Source organism: Pongo pygmaeus, chromosome 7 (assembly GCF_028885625.2).
Source record: "Pongo pygmaeus isolate AG05252 chromosome 7, NHGRI_mPonPyg2-v2.0_pri, whole genome shotgun sequence".
Taxonomy (NCBI): Eukaryota; Metazoa; Chordata; class Mammalia; order Primates; family Hominidae; genus Pongo; species Pongo pygmaeus.
Genome location: NC_072380.2, coordinates 80,901,547 through 80,923,365, shown reverse-complemented (window position 1 = coordinate 80,923,365; position 21,819 = coordinate 80,901,547). Strand labels below are relative to the sequence as shown.

At 36.3% G+C, this 21,819-nt stretch overlaps 1 protein-coding gene across 8 annotated transcripts in view; it reads right to left on the bottom strand.

The window, feature by feature from the left end:
• The window catches only part of C7H8orf34 (chromosome 7 C8orf34 homolog), a 542,145-nt gene that overhangs the window by 90,065 nt on the left and 430,261 nt on the right, over window positions 1–21,819 (bottom strand). For 6 of the 8 annotated variants that reach the window (XM_063668844.1, XM_054499543.2, XM_063668843.1 and 3 more), the window contains 2 exons: window positions 17,892–17,942; window positions 6,723–6,816 (listed from right to left, as the gene is read on the bottom strand). In XM_063668844.1, coding sequence (XP_063524914.1) covers window positions 6,723–6,816; window positions 17,892–17,942 — 145 coding nt within the window. The remainder of the gene's footprint in view (window positions 1–6,722; window positions 6,817–17,891; window positions 17,943–21,819) is intronic. The other 2 variants (XM_054499542.2, XM_054499544.2) reach the window with 1 other exon arrangement.

The following is a 21,819-nucleotide window of genomic DNA, read 5'->3' as shown; positions in this document are numbered from 1 at the left end:
ACCCCCTGCACTCCAGTCTGGGTGACAGAGTGAGACCCTGTCACACTGTCTCAAAGAAATTTTTAAAAAGAGAAAAAAAATTCCAAAATCAAAAATATCAAAAATCGGAAACACTTCTGGTTCCAATAATTTCAGATAAGAGATACTCAACCTGCATGCACATATGAGTTTAAAGACCCTCATAGCTTATGAATATAACATTTATTATGTTAATAATAAATGAAACTAGATTAAGCAGCACTTTCACATCACCATTTATTTATTATACCAGGTTTTTGTAATTATGAACGATTTAGACTTATTTATACCAACACATTTTTATATGTACCGTATTTTCCTTCCCCCCATTTCCTGTTTTCTATTGGAAATTAATACTTTTTTTAATTTTTGCCAGTAATTTCTTTAATCTTCAACTTTTATTTTATTTCAAGTTCAGGGTGCATGGGTAGGACGTGCAGGTTTGTTACATAGGTAAATGTGTGCCATGGTGGTTTGCTGCATAGATTATCCCACCACCTGTAGGTATTAAGCCCAGCACCCGTTAGCTATTCTTCCTGATGCTCTCCCTCCCCCTACCCTAGTTCAGACAGGCCCCAGTATTGTTCCCCTGCATGTGTCCATGTGTTCTCATCATTCAGCTCCCACTTATAAGTGAGAACACTTGGTGTTTGGTCTTCTGTTTTTGTGTCGGTTTGCTGAGGATAATGGCCTCCACCTTCATCCATGTCCCTGCAAAGAATATGATCTTGTTCCTTTTTATGTTTGCCAGTAATTCTGAAAGCTTGACAACATGTTTACCAATTTTTCTTCTAATATTTGCTTTTTTAATACTTGAAAACCCTTCTGGAATCAGTTATTTTTCCACTGAAATATAACCTAGAACACTTTCCTCAGTAAAGATCTGTGAGTGGTGATCACTCATACACAGTAGTTTCTCTGGGCACAAGATTTACTCTCAGCCTTTTGGAAGTATGTAGTTTTAATTGAAGAAAATGCCACTGTCTAACTTTACTATTTTTATGCAATCTATGTGCTTTTTCTTGTTGTTTTTTAGATTTTCTTTCATTGTGATATTCTGTATTTTTAAAATGTGAATATCAAAATAAATAGTGTTTCTTATGCTTTCCAGTTTGAGAATTAAAACTTTCCATTAATTCTGGAAAGTTTTTAGTCACTGTATCTTTCACTATTGCCTTTCTTCTATTTTCTCTTGTGGAGATTGTATTATATACAGCTTATAATATATATGTATGTTTGTGTATGTATACATATACACATATATATTAAAAGCTGTATCTATGTTTGTAAGCACATGTATGTATTTTTAAATATGCATACATACACACATACACACACACACTCATACACACACATATCACATGCCACTTAACCTGAAATTTGAATTTTCCATCTCTTTATATTTTTTATTGCTTTCTGGCAAATTTTTCATTTTTCATTCATCTAATTCTAACTTCAGAATTTTTTAATGAGATATTTAAAACATTGATTAAGTTTTTAATTTCAGTAACTATTTTTTTACTTGGAGAAGTTCTTGATAATCTTCTAAATATCTCTTTGTCTTTTCCCTTACTTTAGAATTCTTTCAGTATGGTTCCTTTTCCTTTCATATCTTTAAATTTTTTTTTTTTTTTTTTTTTTTTTTGAGATGGAGTCTCACTCTGTCGCCCAGGCTGGAGTGCAGTGGTGTGATCTCGGCTCACTGCAACCTCCACCTCCCGGGTTCAAACGATTCTCCTGCCTCAGCCTCCCGAGTAGCTGGGATTACAGGTGCGTGCCACCACGCCCGACTAATTTTTTGTATTTTTAGTAGAGACAGGGTTTCACCGTGTTAGCCAGGATGGTCTCGATCTCCTGACCTCGTGATCTGCCCGCCTTGGCCTCCCAAAGTGCTGGGATTACAGACATGAGCCACCGCGCCCGACCTATATCTTTAAATATCTTAAGTGTACTTTTAATATGATCTCTTTCTGATTGTCTTATTCCTTTCCTTTCTCATCATGCTAATTTTAGTGTTTTTAGCATTTGCTGACTCTGTCGTTTTGCTATAACTTTTCAGGCAGCTTGTAATTTGATTGAGAGCTCATCTTCAGCAGGAGTTGATATTTAAATCTTTGGGAGTTCTAAATGGCCCAGTTCTTACATTTACATATGAGAGGACACTGTGAATTTTAATGAAGCTGGCCAATTGTTATTATAACGTGGGGTTTCTAACAATACAGATAGTTTAAGTTTGAACCCAATAACCAAAGTACAGAGCTGAGAGTTTGATTCCCTATGTGTATCTTTATATTTTTCATTCAAAGTCTAGTACCAATAGCAAATTTCATGGCTTGTTCCACAGTTAGAGAGTACAGGTATTTTATTTCCCTTTTTATACCTGAGTCAGTCCTTGCAGGTGACAGGCTCTATACAGTGTCATCATCTCAATCTCCCTGCCTCAGGAGACCCAGGGCCAAATTACCTATTGTTACAGATATTAAGATCTCAGGAAGAACTAGGACCCAATCCTAAGTGGGGAAGTCTTAATGTTTTATGACAGGATTAGCTTTCATCTCTGACTATGGCTATTATTTCTTTATTTGGGACATTTGTGTTGTTTTGTTGGTTTGGTTTGGTTTTTTGTTTGGTTGCTTGTGTGTTTTTAGCATGTTTATTTGTGTTTTTAAAAATCTAAAATGTAATTAGAGAGTACTGGCTAAATTGATTCTAGATGTTTTATGTTTTGATTTTGTAAGCATTGAACCCACAGTATGGAGGACCTTTCTGATATTGTTTGGCTCAGTGTCCCCACCCAAATCTCATGTCAAATTGTAATCCCCATGTATCAGAAGAGGGGCCTGGTTGGAGGTAGTTGGATCTTGGGGGCAGATATCCCCCTTGTTGTTCTCGTGATAGTGAGTTCTCACGAGATCTGATGGTTTAAAAATGTGTGGCTTTTACTGCTGTCTCTCTCTCCTTAGAAGAAAGTGCTTGCTTCTCCTTCTCCTTCTGCCATAACCGTAAGTTTCCTGAGGCCTCCCCAGACATGGGGAACTGTGAGTCAATTAAACCTTTTTTCTTTACAATTACCCAGTCTCAGGCAGTTCTTTACAGCAGTGTGAAAACAGATTAATACACTGTCTTTCATGTCTTCTCCATGTATATTTCTTCAAATTTTAGCCTTCCTTTTTCTCCAACCTCACATTTTATACTCAAACTTATTTATAGATGAAGAAAGAAGCCTAGAAAAAGAAGACCCAAAGTTTAACAATACTATGAAGCTGATTCGGAAAACATAACCCTCTGATTCGTTGAACTTTTTCTTCTAGTTCTCAACTTTTAGAATAAGCAAATATTACCAAAATATGAAAAACGCAGAATTCAGAGTCCCAGCCACAGAGATTCTGATTTAGTAGGTCTGAAGTAGAGTCCCAGAATATGAGTATTAAACAAGTACCCCAGTAGATTCAAATATTTGGAATTTGATTTGTTTAGTGACTTCAGACCATAATCTGGGAGATTAGAAACAAACACACCCCTGACACAAGTTTTTTCACACTTGAATTTATACTTTTTAATTAAAAGCAGAGTAAAGAAAAAAAATCTATTTAATCAAGGGTTTTGCTTATCTTGCTTATAAAAAGTTTATAAAGCTCCCTATTTAATTGTTCACAATATCTTTTCCTAAAGGTGCTCATTTATAAAAATTTATTTGAGCTAAGTCTTATTTTTAAATGATGCAATAAGAAATATGCATTATCCCTGACATTATTTGGAAGCTTTCCGCCAAGAAATCTTGTCTCAAGAGAAATTAGACAATTCCATAAAATTACCTAGGCATAATTTATAGAAAGCTGAGTCAAGAAACAGGTGTTGTTGAAATGATAAACTTGTCATCTTCCTCACTCGTAAGTTTCTAGGATACGAGCCTGTAAATTCTAAATCAGATACTGGGCTCACAAAGATTTATGTCATTTATTTCCTTTTCCTGAGACAGAGGTAGATGATCTATGCATATCTAGCCAGCTGTTCTACAAACCACATGCATTGACTGAAAGTATCAGTGGAGATACCAATGCTTCAGTGGCTCCAATGTATACATGTCCCAGCACCTGGTTGATGGAAGCTACTCTTATTTGCATCTCTGTGCTAGGAGCTTGGCTACAATGCTAACTAGCATTCCATTTCCAGATGGCTCCCATTACCACCCAATTACTTTAAACCCTGATTTTATTTCAAGCAATTTACCATTGTTAAGGGTCATCTCCCAGTACAACATTGCTAAGATCAAATATTTTTGGTTCTAGTTTTACGGTTACAAGAGTTCAGGAATGGACTTTCTTAGATTGATTGATGGACCATTTAGCAAAACCCATGGATAAACTATAAATCCAATATTAAAATTTTAATAAAAGTATAAATAACTTTTATAACAGTTATTCATAGTTACAATAGTTATTTATTTTGTTTTTTTTTTAATTTCTAAGTGTCCTGATAAACAAGTTGGAAAAAAATAAATCTATTCATTCATTTTCTCATTCATTTACTAATTCTTCTGATATTTATTGAAGGCTTATTTTGTGTCTCAATAAGATGAAAAAGGGAATGGACACTTTCCCTCAAATAACTTGCACCCTAGTAGAAGAGAAGAAAATTAAAACTTATTGCCAAAATATTGTAAAAATATAAGCAGAAAGGCAATGCGTATTAGGTGACAAGGGTTGAAGAAAGTTCTGGGGATTTGCATATCCTTTACATGATTAGGCTATGTTTTCTACTCTTAATATTGATTGGAGATATATGGATTTAAGGAAAAGAAAAAAAGACTAAATTTGGAACTGGATATAACATACTATTTTGATGGATTATTTTCTTGTCTAAGTTTTAGTTCATTATAAAATATAGCACACTCATATAATTAACATGCTCTGCATTCTATAAGGATGTTGTTTACCAGTTTTGCCCACTTTGGGCACCTCTTGTAGGATCTAACAGTAAAACTAGCACACTTTCCCATATTGTGTTTATACAATACACACCCACAGTGCTTGAAGGTTTTTTTTAACATGAAATTTTCGAAGGCCTCAAAAGAATTTGGTGAAAAATCACTACAGCCAAAATCTAGAATGAGAGCTTATGTATATTTAAATATGTGGGAAGATGGGGGGATGTGAATGAGTTTGCATTTTTTCATAAAACTTTTGGAGCACTATTAATACTTTCAGATTTGGAGATTCTTTTCTCTGTATCCCACAGTATTATATTTTCTAAACCATTTTACTTAGGATTCCTTGCATTAAGGGACTTCCAAAATACTCTTTGCTTTTGTACTTGCTTGAAGTACATTCTACTTTCTCCATCTTTATCAGTTGTTTTCTTTTTTTCTTTTTTTAGACGGAGTCTCGCTCTGTTGCCAGGCTGGAGTGCGGTGGCGCGATCTCGGCTTACTGCAAGCTCCGCCTCCCAGGTTCAAGCAATTCTCCTGCCTCAGCCTCCCAAGTAGCTGGGACTACAGGTGAGCACCACCATGGTCAGCTAATTTTTGTATTTTTAGTAGTGACGGGGTTTCACCATGTTGGCCAGGATGGTCTCCATCTCTTGACCTGGTGATCTGCCCACCTCAGCCTCCCAAAGTGCTGGGATTACAGGGATGAGCCACCACGCCCAGCCTATCAGTTGTTTTCTATAGAAGATGGGTGCTGTTTTCCTTCAATAGAATCTATAAAGTACCACTGTGATTTTTACTCTATTTCTGAATGTGACAGCTGAGTGAACCTTGGCCTCCATCCTCCTCCTCTAACCTGAGCACTCACTCTCATGCCTGTGCTCCCTCTGACCACATAAACCCACAGTATGGAAGTGGAGAAGTGGGATAAGAACATTTTTAAATGGCTTTTAACCTGGAAGTGTAATTTCCTGGATTCTCCAGATTCATGATTATAATGCTACCCATGTAACATATAAGTATTTCTCATGGTTATGGCTCAGGAGAATTATTTATTCATCATATCACACCAATTATCACGAGGTATACATTATCACATACAATTGTTATTTTTCTCTGAGGGCTACCACTAGAAAAATAAATAAATAAAATTTGCTACTAACTTCTCAACCAGATTTCTGGGCCCATGTGTCTTACAATTTCAATAAACCCTGGAGAGCATGCTCTGAGCTATGTCATTAGTATAGTGATTCATTCCTCATTATTATTAGAACATGGTGACTTAAACCAAGAGCCATTAGTCTATTTGTCTTCAGTTATCTTATAATATTAACTTGTTTTGTGAACTTAGAACAGCGTCTACATATGTAAATATCTTCTTTTAACGAATGAGTATAATTTCATATATAATAATCAGCTGATCCTGACATACTTTGAAATTTTGAAAATAATTAAAAATTATCACTGATATAATTGTAGACTATTCATAGAAGATTCATATTCCAACTAGACAGTCTATGTTGGTCTTTAGAAAGAATAATTGCTTTTTTTTCCAGAAAGTTAGTTTATGAGTCTCTGTACCATAATTAAGATGTTACTGAATGAAGACATAGACCTGAAGGATAGCTTGTCTTTACATGTTTTTCCTAACAGAGTCTGGATTTTTTTTTTTTTTTTTTTTTACAGAAGTTGTTTATTGCTATGAAAGTGAAATAGCTTTATTGTGGATTTCCTTCTGGTAAAAGAAATTTGTCAATAAACAATAGCGTCTACTCACGTTTCTCTTGTTCTGCTTCCACTCCTTCACTTTCTGTGTCACTTGGCAAGATCCATGGTTGATGAACTACCTGCAGTTGCTTTAAGGATTCATCCTGCCAAAGAACACATTTATTTTAGATTAAACTCTGTTTTGATATCGTGAACATTAATGTGGATAATCACTCCAATCTTTATGAACTGCATCTTCAAAAACCATCAGAATAATTTCCTCATTAAAAAAAGGAGAGCTCTAAGTTTAAATTCATTTTCATGTCATAGACGTTCTACAAACTCTGAACTCATTTTTTACATTCTTCTTTTAATAACATTTAGAATCAAGAAATACCTGAACTGTATTCCTTATGAATTAATATTTTTATGGAAATGTTGACCCTCATTCTTGGAAACATAATTATGAAATATTCAATATAAAATGGCATAAAATGTGCCTCTTTGCCATCAAGGTTTCAAATTCCCTTTAATGAGAATGAAGATGAATGGGATTTAGAGAACATCTTCGATTTTACTCTCCTAGTATTACTTCACTGCCTCCTTCCTCTTCTCACTTTCTAAAGTTTGTTAACATATTTCTCATATACTTCCTTGCTGCTCCTTCCCTTCTGTCATTGAACTAAAGCAGACCCTCATTATCTCCCACCCTGACTGTAGTAATAGCCATCTGGGAAGCTTTCCAGGATCATGTATCATATCCCGTCTAATTCTCCCACCAGTCACCTGCCAGAGCACGCTTTTTAAGTTGCCATATGATGTAATCACTACCTTGCTTATAATTTTTCAGTGGCTCTATTCGTTATTCTCTGGGTAAGATTTAAACTCAAAGCCCTGCATGATCCATACTTGTCTAACATGTTCTATCACACTATTCTCTCAATCCCACCTCGACCACTCCAGCTATAATTAACTGGTAGCTCTACGCTGCATTTCCTTATCTGTCTTAAACATTAACACTCCTCCTCCAAGGCTCGGGAGTCACTTCTACTGGAAGTCTTCCCTGATCCTGCAAGGCAGAGTTACTCCTCTATTCCTTTATGTGCCTATTATACCAGTAGAATCATACCATGTAATAATTATACTTTCATCTCTTCCGCCCTTAAAAATAATAAAAAAGGTCCTTGAGGTCATAAATAACTTTTTTCACCTAAGCATTCCTAGCATCTATTATATCCCTTGCACAAAATAGGGACTTACTGGGTAAATATTCATATAGGAGGAAGTAAAGAAGAAAAGAAAGGAGAGGATGAAGGGTAAAAAGAAGGAGAGGGGAAAGATGGTTCTCCTCTAGCACAAAATAACGACTTTAAATTTATTGAGCCATGACTCAAGAACGTGTTTTCAAACATATTTGGAAAATTAAAAACATAAAATCAATATGATCTGTCAGTTCACTCTTTATTTCTCAAATTCGCTCATCATCTCTACCCTCTTTCAATTATATTTTTCTCCAATATGAGATATTGTGCTTTATTTTTATTCAGACAAATACTAACAAGGTAAAAATAAAGTTCCACAACTCTTGATATTTAAGAAATATGACACCACCAGTCATTAAATGTCCACTTTGCTTAAAACATTTACTTTATGAGATAAATATTCTATCTGCCACAGCTTTCATTTTGATGTCAAATTCTGGAGAAGTTCAGCCCCAGTCTAGAGTTTCAAAACAGCACAATTTTCCAGAAGTTTGGAAGTGGAGTGGTGGGTTGGTTGTGTGATGCACAGGATATATTTTAGGGCAGTAAAACTATTCTGTGTGATATTATCATGGCAAATGCAAGACATTAAGCATTTGTCAAAACCCATAGAATTTTATGCCACAGCATAAACTTGAATGTATGCAAATGAAAAAAAATCAATTAGGAAGTTGGGGAATCCCAGAATGAAAGGCAATATACCAAAAAAGAAAGAACATAAATGTGTTACAGATGTATGAAACAACCTCACTGAAGGGGGAGGAAATAAGGTTCTAACCTAACTAACTTTGAAAATGAATGGAGTTTGCAATACCAAAGCCAAAAGGAATTATACATGTGCACTGCACTCTAGTGATAAACTTGCTTTCTGTGGGCGTACAGGTTAACAATTCTGAAACCACTGTATATGTACTCTGGAAATGAATAGTAAAGTAAATGGATGATGGGAGCCAGGTTTCTCACTGCTGGTGTGGCAGTTTACAGATAAGCAGGAGAAAGAGGCTAGAATGATCCATGCATAATGTATTAGAGTTGAAGACGTCGGTATGAGCTCATGTTTAACTTACTATATATACAGATGGCTACACACAGAAATGTTGATATATATTTCTTTTTATTTATTTATTTGCTTTTTTTTTTTTCTGAGACAGATTCTCACTTTGTTGCCCAGGCTGGAGTGTATTGGTGAGATAATGACTCAACTCAACCTCCAGGGCCCAAGAGATCCTCCTGCCTCAGCCTCCCAAGTAGCTGAGATTACAGGTGTGAGCAAACATGCCTGGCCCATATTCATATATATATGCATATGTTTCTCTACTCTGGCAGCTGAGAAGACTTAGAAGCAATGACACTCAGTAGCAATTAACACATCTACCACCCCAATCTTGGTTTCTAAAATCATTCTCCATTGAAATAACCAGGGTTTCGGGATAAATGATTGGACTCCCTAGGACTGAGGGAAGAAATGTACAAGAAAAGCTGGAGCATCTGGTAGTGCCGAAAAGCAAGAAAGTACTCAAACACACACACACACACACACACACACACACACACAATGATGGAAGTAAGTCAAAAAGTTAAGGGACTAACTGAAAAAGCTGTCAGTAGCCAAAGCTAGAACAATTTGAGCAACAAAATAAATAAGCCAGTATTGGGTCATTATCCAAAATATGCAATAAATATCTGTAAGTCCATATAGATAAAAAGAAATGTTCAAATAAATGAATGGATGAGAATAGACAAATATGTATACAGGAGCATTTCAAATAATTTATGTAGATTCTCCACCCTTAAGGATGTGGAGAATAACTTCCCACTTTTTAAGTGTGGGCTGTGTTTAGTGACTTTCTTTCAAGTAGTCACTAAACTATTTGTGGGGATAAGGATAGGGAAAGGATAAAAGTAACTTTACAGTGAAGAAACCTGACAAACTCTATCTCCAGCCAGGTGACCAAGGTCAACATCAATAGCAATACGGCATATTGATAGGATGTACCCTTGACAGGATGTGATGAAAATTAAATTTTACCTCCGTGGTCTTCCTCCTAAAAACACATTAACCCAATCTAATTATGATGAAAATATCACACAAATATCAACGGAGGAACAATCTGCAAGATATCTGAGCTGTACTCCTGAAAGCCATTGTGGTCTTTAAACATAGGGAAAGGTTAATTGTGAGAAAGGGTCACAACCAAGAAAAGCCTAAGGAGACACAATGACTAAATGTAATGTGGATCTTGGATGCGATCATGGAAGAGAAAATGACAGGGAAAACCGGTGGAAAGCTGCACATAGTACAGATATGGTTACTAATAATGTATCAATACTGGCCTGTTAACTGTGACCAGTACCCCATACTAACATAAAGTACCAGTAGTAGTTAAAACTGAATAAGAGGCATAGCAACTCTCTGTATTATCTATCTAATAATTCTGTACATCAAAAACTGTTCCAAAAAAGTTGGTTTTTAAAATTGAAAGTGTGAACCCCAAATATCTGAGATGGTTTCGGTTAATTTAGAAAGTTTATTTTGCCAAGATTGAGGATGCACGCCCGTGACACAGCCTCAGGAAGTCCTGATGACATGTGTCCAAGGTGGTAGGGGCACAGCTTGGTTTTCTACATTTCAGAGAGACATGAGACATCAATCAATATATGTAAGAATTACATTGGTTCTGTCCAGAAAAGTGGGGACAGCTCCAGCTTGAAGCAGGGAGGGGCTTCCAGGTCTCAGGTAGGTGAGAGACAAAAGGTTACATTCTTTTGAGTTTCTGATAAGGCTTTCTAAAGGAGGCTGTCAGATATGGTGCTTTTTTTTTTTTTTTTTTTTTTTTTTGAGATGGAGTCTAGCCCTGTTGCCCAGGCTGGAGTGCAATGGCATGATCTTGGCTCACTGCAACCTCTGCCTCCCGAGTTCAAGCAATTCTCCTGCCTCAGCCACCCAAGTAGTAGCTGGGATTACAGGTGCACGCCTCCATGCTCAGATAATTATTGTACTTTTAGTAGAGACGGGGTTTCACCATGTTGGCCAGGCTGGTCTTGATCTCCTGACCTTGTGATCCACCCGCCTCAGCCTCCCAAAGTGCTGGGATTACAGGCGTGCGCCTCTATTTCAGTGAGCAGCGGTATGGCTTTGAACAGAGTAGGAGGCAGGTTTGCCTTGAGCGGTTCCCAGCTTGACTTTTCCCTTTAGGTTAGTAATTTTGGGGACCCCAAATTTTCCTTTTACAAAACAAAGCAAAACCAAATTTCAAAATAATTTTCTTTTCTTTCTTATTTTTTTCTTTTCTTCTCTTTTCTTTTGTGTTTTGCTTTGTTTTGTTTTGAGACATGTTCTCTATTGCCCAGGCTGGAGTGCAGTGACACAAACATGGCACACCGCAGCCTCGACCTCCTGGACTCAAGCCATTCTCTCCTCTCAGCCTCAGGAGTAGCTGGAACTACAGGCACGTGCAACCATGCCTCAATAACTTCTTTTTTTTTTTTCCTTAACTCCTTGTGGAGACAGGGTCTCTCTTGGTTGCCCAGACTGGTCTTCAACTCCTGGGCTTAAGCCATCCTCCCACCTCTGCCTCCCAAAGTGCTGGGATCACAGGCGTGAGCCACCATGCCCAGCCTCAAAAGTGATTTTCATTTTAAAAATAAAAGCACAAGATTTTTAGCACAAGCAGCTCTTGAAAATGGTCTGCTAATTGGATTAAAAGTTAAACTCCTATCATATGAGAGATGGGCTCCACAGAGGAAACTAATTGCCCCAGGGGTCAGAAGGCACAGCTTTTTATCCTGGTGAATCCAAGGCATGCTAAATTCTCTTTTGGGATAGAATGGGATAGTTACTGGATTAGATGATCTCTTGTACTTCATAAGTAGTATCTATCTAGGTCTAGATTCCTTTAGATAGTAAAATGTGAGAGGCACTAGATGGCCTATTGCAGGGAAAGTCAGCAAAAAAAAAAAAAAAGGACACTCAATCTTGGAATATACCATTTAGGTATAAACCAGTGTTTATTGTAAGGACTTTAACTTGATTTTTTAAAAATTTATTAATTATTAAATTTGGTCTTGCTGAGCTATACCAAAAAATAGCATAAATGTAAAAAATTGTAGATTTAAAATTCCATTAACTATGTAGAAGATAACAGAAGTAAAATTTCAGAAATGTTTGTTTAACAGAGAGGGAAATCACACTGCTGCAGTTTTTAAAAAATGGAACACAGTCTCTGATGTTCGAAGAAGAAATATGAAAAACAGACATTTTGGATACGTAAGGGAAAATGAAATGCTGAAGTGATTCCTTTAAAACAGAAAAATTTAAAGTGGTCATGAAAAAGTGTTTTTAATTTAAAAATATTTTGGTTATTTAGCTTTTTGATTGAAATACCGAAATTTGTTTTCATGAAAAAGATATGAGTAATAAGTCAATTGTGTTATTATTTTCCCATAATAGTTCAGCATATTAAGCAATACTACTGATTGTTTTTCAGTTTTAATGGCTTTATTCCTGAACAGATAAGCAGCATTCAACTATTCTCCATTTAATGCAAATTGCCTAAAGTACAAATGGAACATTAGCTTGGTAAAATATGTAGTTTGGGAAGAACTTTAAAATGTTGAATTATTGGAATCATAAAGATAGTACAAATATTACTGTTAATAGATAATTTAAATGTTTTACTTTGGTTTTCCCTGGAATAGAGCTAGTAATATAATGCACCTGTTCACTTTATCAGTGCCAAGAGGCATCGCTATGTATGTATAAATCTCAACCCATAAGGCTACATATAATTCTTTTTGATGGGGTCAAAGAGCTAAAATCTTGAACATTTTAAAATACAAAAGCTGACGTGTCCCTCTTTGCCAACTTATTCAAATATACATTTTCCACAAGAATATTAAACTGTATCTGAGTGTAGTACAAACTTTTCACATTCCCAAGAGCAACTTCTTTGTGTTACTTTTAGAAGAAATCCTATTCATTCTTTTTCTAAAACACTTTCACCATAATTATAGCAAATGTCCAGGGACTAGGAGTGGTGGGAAATAGTGATATTTATCACATGGAAAATGGTTGATAGCTCTGAATCAACACATTATTCTATCTGCTAACAGAATAAGTGCTTTACAAACTTCAGCAGCATTGTTGATCCACCTGAAGAGCTTATTTTTGGATTCTTTAAATGCAACCAATCAGTGATTTATCATATGTGGCTCTGAAAGTTCAGTGTATTTCAGGAAAAAAAATTACTTCTTTGCTCAAACTTACCATTGGCTGCTTTAATTCTGAATCAACTAAGTACTTCTTTTCATTTGGTATTAATATGTCACTAACGCACAAAGCATCAGTTTCTATCTTTCAAAATGGTTTAATCACTTTAATTTTACTTCTACAACCATGGAATCCCTATAAAATAAGGTTCCCTGAAGCATAGTACATATAAAACAAACAAAGTCACACTCCACTCTGGATACATGTAATGGACTGCTTCCACTGACAAAGAATTAATCCTTCCGTTAAAAATCACTTCCATTAAAATGAAATTCCCTTTATATAATGTACACAGCTAAATTTGTAAAGCTTGTAAATAACTTGTCGCATTTGTTAATGAAATGGTTCATATTATCCATGTGGGGTGTGTGTGTGTGTGTGTGTGTGTGTGTGTGTGTGTGTGTGTGTGTGTTGAGAGATGGGGTTTCACCATGTTGCCCAGTCTGTTTTCTAACTCCTGGACTGCAATCTGCCCACCTCCGCCTCCCAAAGTGCTGGGATTACAGGCATGAGCTGGGCCGAAATCCACAATTTTTAAGTGAATTATACTTATGAAGCCCATTTATTTTGGGAATTGTAAAAGTTACTTAAGATTAGGAGCTATTAGTATAAATTAATAGAATCTGGGGAAATGAAAGAGAGAGAGCAATAACAAAGTTAGAAAAGTACAGTAGGTTGTGAAAAACATTACAAAGTAAATGCAAAATACTTAAATAAATTTACATGACTATTTTGCCATCCTACACTATACTTTGGGATTGTACTTCATCTTCTTTTCCAACTGATTCCACTTGGTGGCTTTTATTTCCAAGGCAATTGTGGTATGAATTTGTAAAAGACTTAGGAAAAAAAACAAAAGATGATTGGGTTTATCTATGAAAAACAAGTCATTTTTCGAGCATGCCTGATTTTACAGAAGCTCTGGGACTTCATTGACTTTAGCTATTTCACAACTATGGAATTTGTAGAAAATGGTAGCAGTGCAAATGCCTCTTGTCCATATAAGTGTAAATCGTGTCCATTAGAATGCAATAGAATGCAATCACTATCCTATGGATAGTGATTAAATTTGCCAATTTTTCCGTCGATTTATAATGTCGTTTCAGCATTCCTTTATGACTATGTTAAGTGAGGGTTTAATTCTTTGAAATCATTGGAATGCTTTATTTGTTCCCTCATTAATTTATCAGTTAAATAAATCTTTCGCATGTGTTCATTTTACATCTGTCTGAGTGTCATGATTACAACTTTTTTAAAAATTATGATTTAGCATGTCTCTGTTCTTAATGAATGTTAATGATAAAATAGGATTTTCTTGAAAAAACATCTTCATTTCCTAGTTTTCTAAGTGAAATAAAACGATAATAATTGATAATTATTTAAATTTTTAGAAAGTAAACCTTCGTGAATGATAAAAAGTAAACTTTCTCTTATTGATTATAGGGAATAATGTCATACACTCTCCATCAGAAGTAGAATTGAAACCTCTTTACACCACAGAGAGCAGAATACTACACAGGAGAAACAAGACAACAGGCCAAAACTGGCATCCAAAGTGATTCCAGGATGTTTTGTTGCATAGAAATGATCCCCTTTCTGGTTCAGATGGCACATCTGGCAAAGCCAGCCTCAACAGATTTGAAAAGACCTGTCTCGTGCTCTTAATTCTGTTTGACACCCTAAGAGACTGTGAAGCTGCCACACTGCCAGTAAGTTCGCATTCCCATGTATGTTGCCTCTGGCCCTCACCAACTAACTTCCTAAGGGTGTGAGGAACCTCAAATGAAATCACTGACTTCAGTCTAGTTCTTTACGGCTTCTCAATCATTTGAATTGACAATACTTACCTGATACACATGTATTTAAATTACTACATTTCACTAATGATTACGGGATTTTTAAGCAGTATACTACACTGCTTCCCAGTTATTCATCTGGGTAGTGTGTGTGTGTGTGTATGTGTGTGTGTGTGTGTATGTGTTTCAGAGACAGGATCTTACGCTGTCACCCAGGCTGGAGTGCAGTGGCGAGATCACAGCTCAATGCAGACACAAACTCCTGGGCTCAAGCAATCCTCCTGCCTCAGCTTCCTGAAGAGCTGAGACTATAGGTGTGTACCACTATGCCTGGCTAATTTTTTGATTTTTTGTAGAGACAGGGTCTCACTATGTTGCCCAGGCTGGTTTTGAATTTCTGGCCTCTAGCAATTCTCCTGCCTCAGCCTCCTAAAGTTCTAGGATTACAGGCATGAGCCACCAGCTTGGTCTTGGTAATGTGATATTTTAAATGGGTTAACTTTGCTACAAAAATTATGATAATCCAGATTTGGAACTGATTGAATTTGATGTTATTTTAAATTATACACTTTTTAAATGAACGTTAATATAATCCAAAAACTAAGATTTCTGTGATGTAAAATTATTCCCACCTTGAGTTATCAAGTGTCTTAGATGTAAAAAGCACGTAATATTTTTAAAAATTTAACTATCACAGCTATTTTGAGGACAAAGAAATGTAGGCAATTATAAAATATTTCATTTTTTATTTGGTCAAAACCACAAATCTTAGTCAAGTAATACATTAAAAAATAGAAGATGTTGAATAAAATCTCCATTTTAGCTTTACTTTTAGAGAAGACCATATCATCTCTGTAGTTTTGATTCAGATCTAAACAAAATTGTCTAATTTCATGTGGTTATGATTCTGTCTCATTACAAAACTAGATGAAAAAAGAGCGTTTGATCTGCAAAGAGCTGTTCAAACTTTAGTAAGAAATGTTAAATATATTAAAAATGTAAACACTATGGTTTGAGTTTTATTGTGTACTAACTAAAAGCAAATGTTTGCTAGCTCAGTTTTAGTCTCAATGCTTCTAACATTTATAAATACTGTTTTTTATTGTTTATAGATTCTACTAACATGAAGAAAAAAGAAAAAGTGAAATAAAAGCCTAAGTGAGAAAAGACAAAAGACTATGATTTTATGGCTCACATTCTAAACATGTTCTCAATGGAGAAGAGTTTAAGTACATATATCTTTTCTAATACATAAATGGATTGTCTGTGAGAAAAGCCAACTAGCTGTACGTTAATAGTTTACTAATTAAGATCTTAGTTTTATTGTAAAGAATGGTCATCTGTTGGCTTAAGAAAGAGCTAAAATCTCACTATAAGTCAATAATAAATGCAAATACTGAGTAATACTAAACTAAAGAAAGGCAGTTCACATGTTTTGCAAAATTCAAACTGAAAGTCAGTAATGGATCTCATAAACTGGAGAGATTTTATATATTTTATTTCAGACAAAAAATTATTATTGAGAGTAGGCGAATAAGCAAGATATAAATTTATAAAAAAAGGTTTGCTCTTTACCTATTTTATATAAAATTGGAGATTTTTAAACAAAATTGGGATTTTTCATGAGGCACACAGTTACTTCCTAGAAAGAACGTTGGAAAAGACACTTTATGGCAGAGCATCTTGGCACTTTTTGGATGCATATGAATCAAATGGAGATAATGTTAGGATGTTGATTTTGATTATTTGGATCTGGGCTGAGCCCCAAGATTTTGTATTTTTTACAAGCCCCCTGATGATGGCAGTGTTGTAGTCAGAGGACCACAGTGTGAGGAACAATAGCCTTTAGGTACTTTAAGTGAAAAGGCACAAATTCTCAACCTTCTTGCCTCATTGAGCATTTACACTTGTGTACAACAAGTACATTTACATTGCACGTTAGTAATTATGAAGAAAATACGCCTGTTTTTCTGGGAAGAGAACTACAAAATTAGAAGACTTATTCTTAAGTTCTATCATCAGTAGGCAGCCCATGTCTTGGCCCAGCACCTCAGTGCTCTCCAGCTGGGAACATGGGGTTAGACCTAGACAGGACATATTACAAAAGGCATCAGCCATCCCTCTTGTGGAGGTGGCCTATCACCCACAGATCCACTGTTAAGTGGGGAATGCTGAACCAAGAGCTTGGGCAACCACAAAATCCTTTTAGGTGGTTCTTAACATCACCAAACTTTTTCCCAGTTCCCTCCACCTGCAGTGGATTTAGACAGCTAATTTAGTGGCCATGGTGGTCTGGCTCCAGGCCAAGTTTTATGGGCTCTGCCCACTGGTTTATCTGAGAGTTCTGAAATAGTTTGCCATCAGTCCAAAATTCCATGACACAGAACACCCTTGGATATCTCCGAAAATAATAAATCCAGAAGTCTATAAAGTTTCCAAGTGAAATCTACCATATATTTAATTGTTGGGATAGCACTCTGCATAATGGCATGTATGAATATCATCCCTGATGACCATTTGTCCCATGAATGGACCCAGACCTAGTATAGATTGTTCTTTCAGTAAGAACAGCAGTTGTGTCTTTTTTTGTGCACACTCCAGTGTAAACCATATTATTCTCATTTATTTGAATATCAACAAATATTTTGTATAAAAATATATATTAGTAGCAGGTTTATGCAGTTTTACTTTCATGTTCAGGATCACTGAACTGATATACAGTATCTTTCTCCCAATGTGGACCAAAAACTGTTTTGCTAACCTATTATTTATTGTCTTGTTTTTGTGGACATGACCATTGAACACATACAGACTAGAAACCCTACAGGTAGATGGAGAAAGCCCAAGTGAGTGCTTCATCCTGTATCATAGACTGATTTCAGAATACATTATAAAGCAACCTTAAAACTCACTTCTTCCATGTAGTTTTTCAGTGAGTGTCCTACTCCACTGGAGGCTTCTCCCTAGAAGTAAAGAGGAAGAGAGGTTGAAAAGGTCAGGAGAAGGAGAGAAAAAGAATGAAAGAATCGTGGAGAGTGAGATCTGAGAGCAACAAAAAATATTTGCTATTCTCCCATCTTTTCAGTTGATACTTGTGGGATTGTTAGCTTGCCAACTTCTTACTCTTTGAAAAAGATAAGAATTTTTGCAAAACAACAATATAGCTTTCAAGTGGATTTTTAAAATATATTTCATTTTATTTTAAGTTCTGGAATACATGTGCAGGATGTGCAGGTTTGTTACATAGGTAAACATGTGCCATGGTGGTTTGCTGCACCTATCAACCCAACACCTAGGTATTAAGCCCCGCATGCATTAGCTATTTATCCTGATGCTTGCTCTCCCTCCGCCACCACAGCAGGTCCCAGTGTGTTATTCCCCTCCCTGTGTCCATGTATTCTCATTGTTCAGCTCCCACTTATGAGTGAGAATATGCCGTGTTTGGTTTTCTGTTCCTGTGTTAGTTTGCTGAGGATAATGGCTTCCAGCTCCATCCATGTCCCTGCAAAGGACATGATCTCGTATAGATCTTAATTCATGTTAACAAATGAGCAGCTAGAGTAACTAACTAAATCTTGGAACAGAATGCTAAACAAATTGTGTAACATTTTCTGTTGTTAATGTTATAAATATAGTCTCATAATTAGATTAAGGAAAGAAGTCACAAATTCTATATTCTATAAATTTGTGTGACGATCTAAAACATGGACTTAAAATATTTTTTAGATAGAGGACAGACCGTTAATCTTTATATCCAGACTTTATATTAAGTCATTCTTAACCTATTAGTACGTAATTAGTAAATTCTCCATCATCTGTGTCTTTACTAGCACTTCACTGAACACTAGTAATCACAGATTCAAATTGTTGAAATTTATAAAATCAAATTAAACATATATCCCAAACTCATCTAAACATTGGTGGTCAAAATTGTCAAACAACTTGATGCTTTGGATAAGTTATGCTTTTATATTCCATGACAAGAGACATTTGGAAATAAATTCTGAAATATCACGAAATTATAAATCCTATGACACCCTATGTGTTTAAAAGATAATTAAATAAGTGTGCTAAAAGCTTACATTTGTTTCTACAGAATCTTTTTAACTTTCCAATGACCAACACATATATTATCTCATTGAGGGCAAGACAACCTCAGGCCAATTTAATACTTGGGGAAACTGAAGCCAAGAGGGGTAGAGTGAAGTGCCCTATGTCAAGGAGCAAGGGGAAGCATTGCTTGGACTGGATTCTAGCCTAACACTCTTCTTTTTTTTTTTTTCTGGGCTCACTGCAACTTCCGCCTCCCGGGTTCAAGTGATTCTCCTGCCTCAGCCTCCCAAGTAGCTGGGACTACAGACATGTGCCACCACGTCCAGCTAATTTTTTTTTTTTTTTTTTTGTTAGTGGAGACAGGGTTTCATCATGTTGGAAAGGGTGGTGTCGAACTCCTGACTTCAGGTAATCTGCCTGCCTTAGCCTCCCAAAGTGCCTGCCGGAATTACAGGCTTCAGCCACCACTCCCGGCCCAGGCTGACACTCTTCTGTCACTGAGATACAATAATTTAAAACATACAAAATTAAATTCGTTTTAGCTTTTTTTTAAAAAAATTGTGATGTATTCTTGCAAGCACTTGGGGAAAACAGGAGGCATGCTCATGTCAAAACAAAAATTGAGCTAGAAATAAAATGCTGGTATTCCCCAAAACTTAGAAATCACCGGTTAAATCACAAAGGTGGTAATATTTCTTCCTAAATCATATTTCCACTGGCAAAACATTAATATGCCATAGTTTAAATGTTTCCAAATGCTTCCAAACTTGTTGGATTTTCGATGGATAAGATAGTGAAAGAGATAAGGTAGTTCTATTTGCTTAAAGCATAAACTATTGGGAAAAATTAAGTTCATATAAATCTCTCAAGCTGTGAGGAATTTAACTCAAAGCACACGGAGAAAGCCGATAACTTATTTCAGATGAACTGTTTATTTTTTTATTTTATTTATTTTATATATAGATATATATATATATATATACACATAGATAAACTGTTTCTTAGAGGTGAACTTCCCACACTATCTTACCCTCATTCGGACACTAACCTGGGAGTACTATGGGCTGTTCCAATGTGGCTCTTTCATGACAGAACCAGTCAGTCCTTTATGTGCTAATCATCCTTTCTCCTTTGCCTGGATGGCTAGGAGTAAGAGAACAATGTGGCAAATTGCTCGGAGTTACAAATGTGCTTTCTGGAGCAGCCAGCATGGGAGGCTTGCCTGGTTGGCCTCTGTACATTTGAGGGTTAACAGTGAGAGGTGCTGGAGAGCAGTTTCTAGGAGCTCACTGAAGAGGGCGATGTGTTTCCTTGGAGCTGGAGTGTGTGGTTTTTCCCGTTTGTCTGGACATTTGCAGTCTTCTGCTAAGACCTGGTGATGACCGTGGGTTTTCTTAATGATCGAATATAAATAAAACAAGCTTCTTGACAGCCTTGCTTCTTTCGTTAGTGTCAGTGTCATATCTACACCACAGGAAAGGAGAAACCTACACAACACCATTTGTTTCAAGGCCCATACAACCGGAGTTTTGTTGTAACTGCCATTCGTAAGTCACTGAAATGGGTGACACCAGTGAATGAAGAGCATAAAGCAAAAGACTCTCGGAGGGTCTGGTGTGGTGGCTCACACCTGTAATCCCAGCACTTTGGGATGCTGAGGCAGGTAGATTACTTGAGGTCAGCCTGGCCAACATGGTGAAACCCCGTCTTTACCAAGAAATCCAACAATTAGCCAGGCTTGGTGGTGTACCTGTAATCCTAGCTACTCGGGAGGCTGAGGCAGGAGAATCACTTGAACCTGGGAGGTGGAGGTTGCAGTGAGCTGCGATCATGCCACTGCACTGCAACCTGGGCAACAGAGCAAGACTCCGTCCCAGAAGAAAAAGTAAAATAAAAATAAAAAGATTCTTTGAGGAAAATACAAAGGAAACTAACATTTTGAAGAATGCAAGTGTGGTACAAGGCCAAGTGGACACAACGAAGAATAAAGTATCAGGATCTCTGATTCTGATGGGTCAGAAGAGATGGCCCCAGTCAAGAGGCTTGATCCAATACATCTATCTCAGGTTCCCCATTTCCAACACCAGACCAGTGAAATGCCAGCATTCCCTCCTCCCTCTCACTGGGATCGCTAATGAAATAAAATCTCCTTCAAAGCACAAAGCTATCAGTTTCAGATGTCCTTTTCTTAATTTTAAAGAATTGGCATTTTAAATATCAAGTCATTCTAGCAACATAATATTTTGGTAATTACCTGGGAATGAATAAAAAATGCCATAATGTAATTTCCCTTGAAAAACAAAGAGGGGGAGAGGATACAAGGAGAGGCAGACAGGGGCATGTGAAGGAGGAAAAGGAAAGAAAACATGGAAATTGTGTCTTAGAAAAAAAAGAAGAAAGAAAGAAGGAAGGAAGAAAGGAAGGAAGGAAAGAAGGAAGAAAGGAAGGAAGGAGAGAAAGAAAAAGAAAGGAAGAACGAAAGAATGAAAGAAAGGAAGGAAGGAAGGAAGGAAGAAGGAAAGAAAGGAGGGAGGGAGGGAAAGAAAGAAAGAAGGAAGAAAGAAAGAAAAGGTCTTTCTGAAATGTGGTTTCACTTATTGTGAGTTTTTAATATAACCACAGTTGAGATAAGTGTTTAAATGTAAATTAGAAAATTTAATATATTATAAACTCAGGGAAAGGGGCACAAAGAGGCTGATGTGATTACTGCTTAACGTATGGCATGGGACTATGGCTGTCAGAGATGAAGGCTTTTGTCATTCCCCTGGTTATTTTATAGTTAAGGAA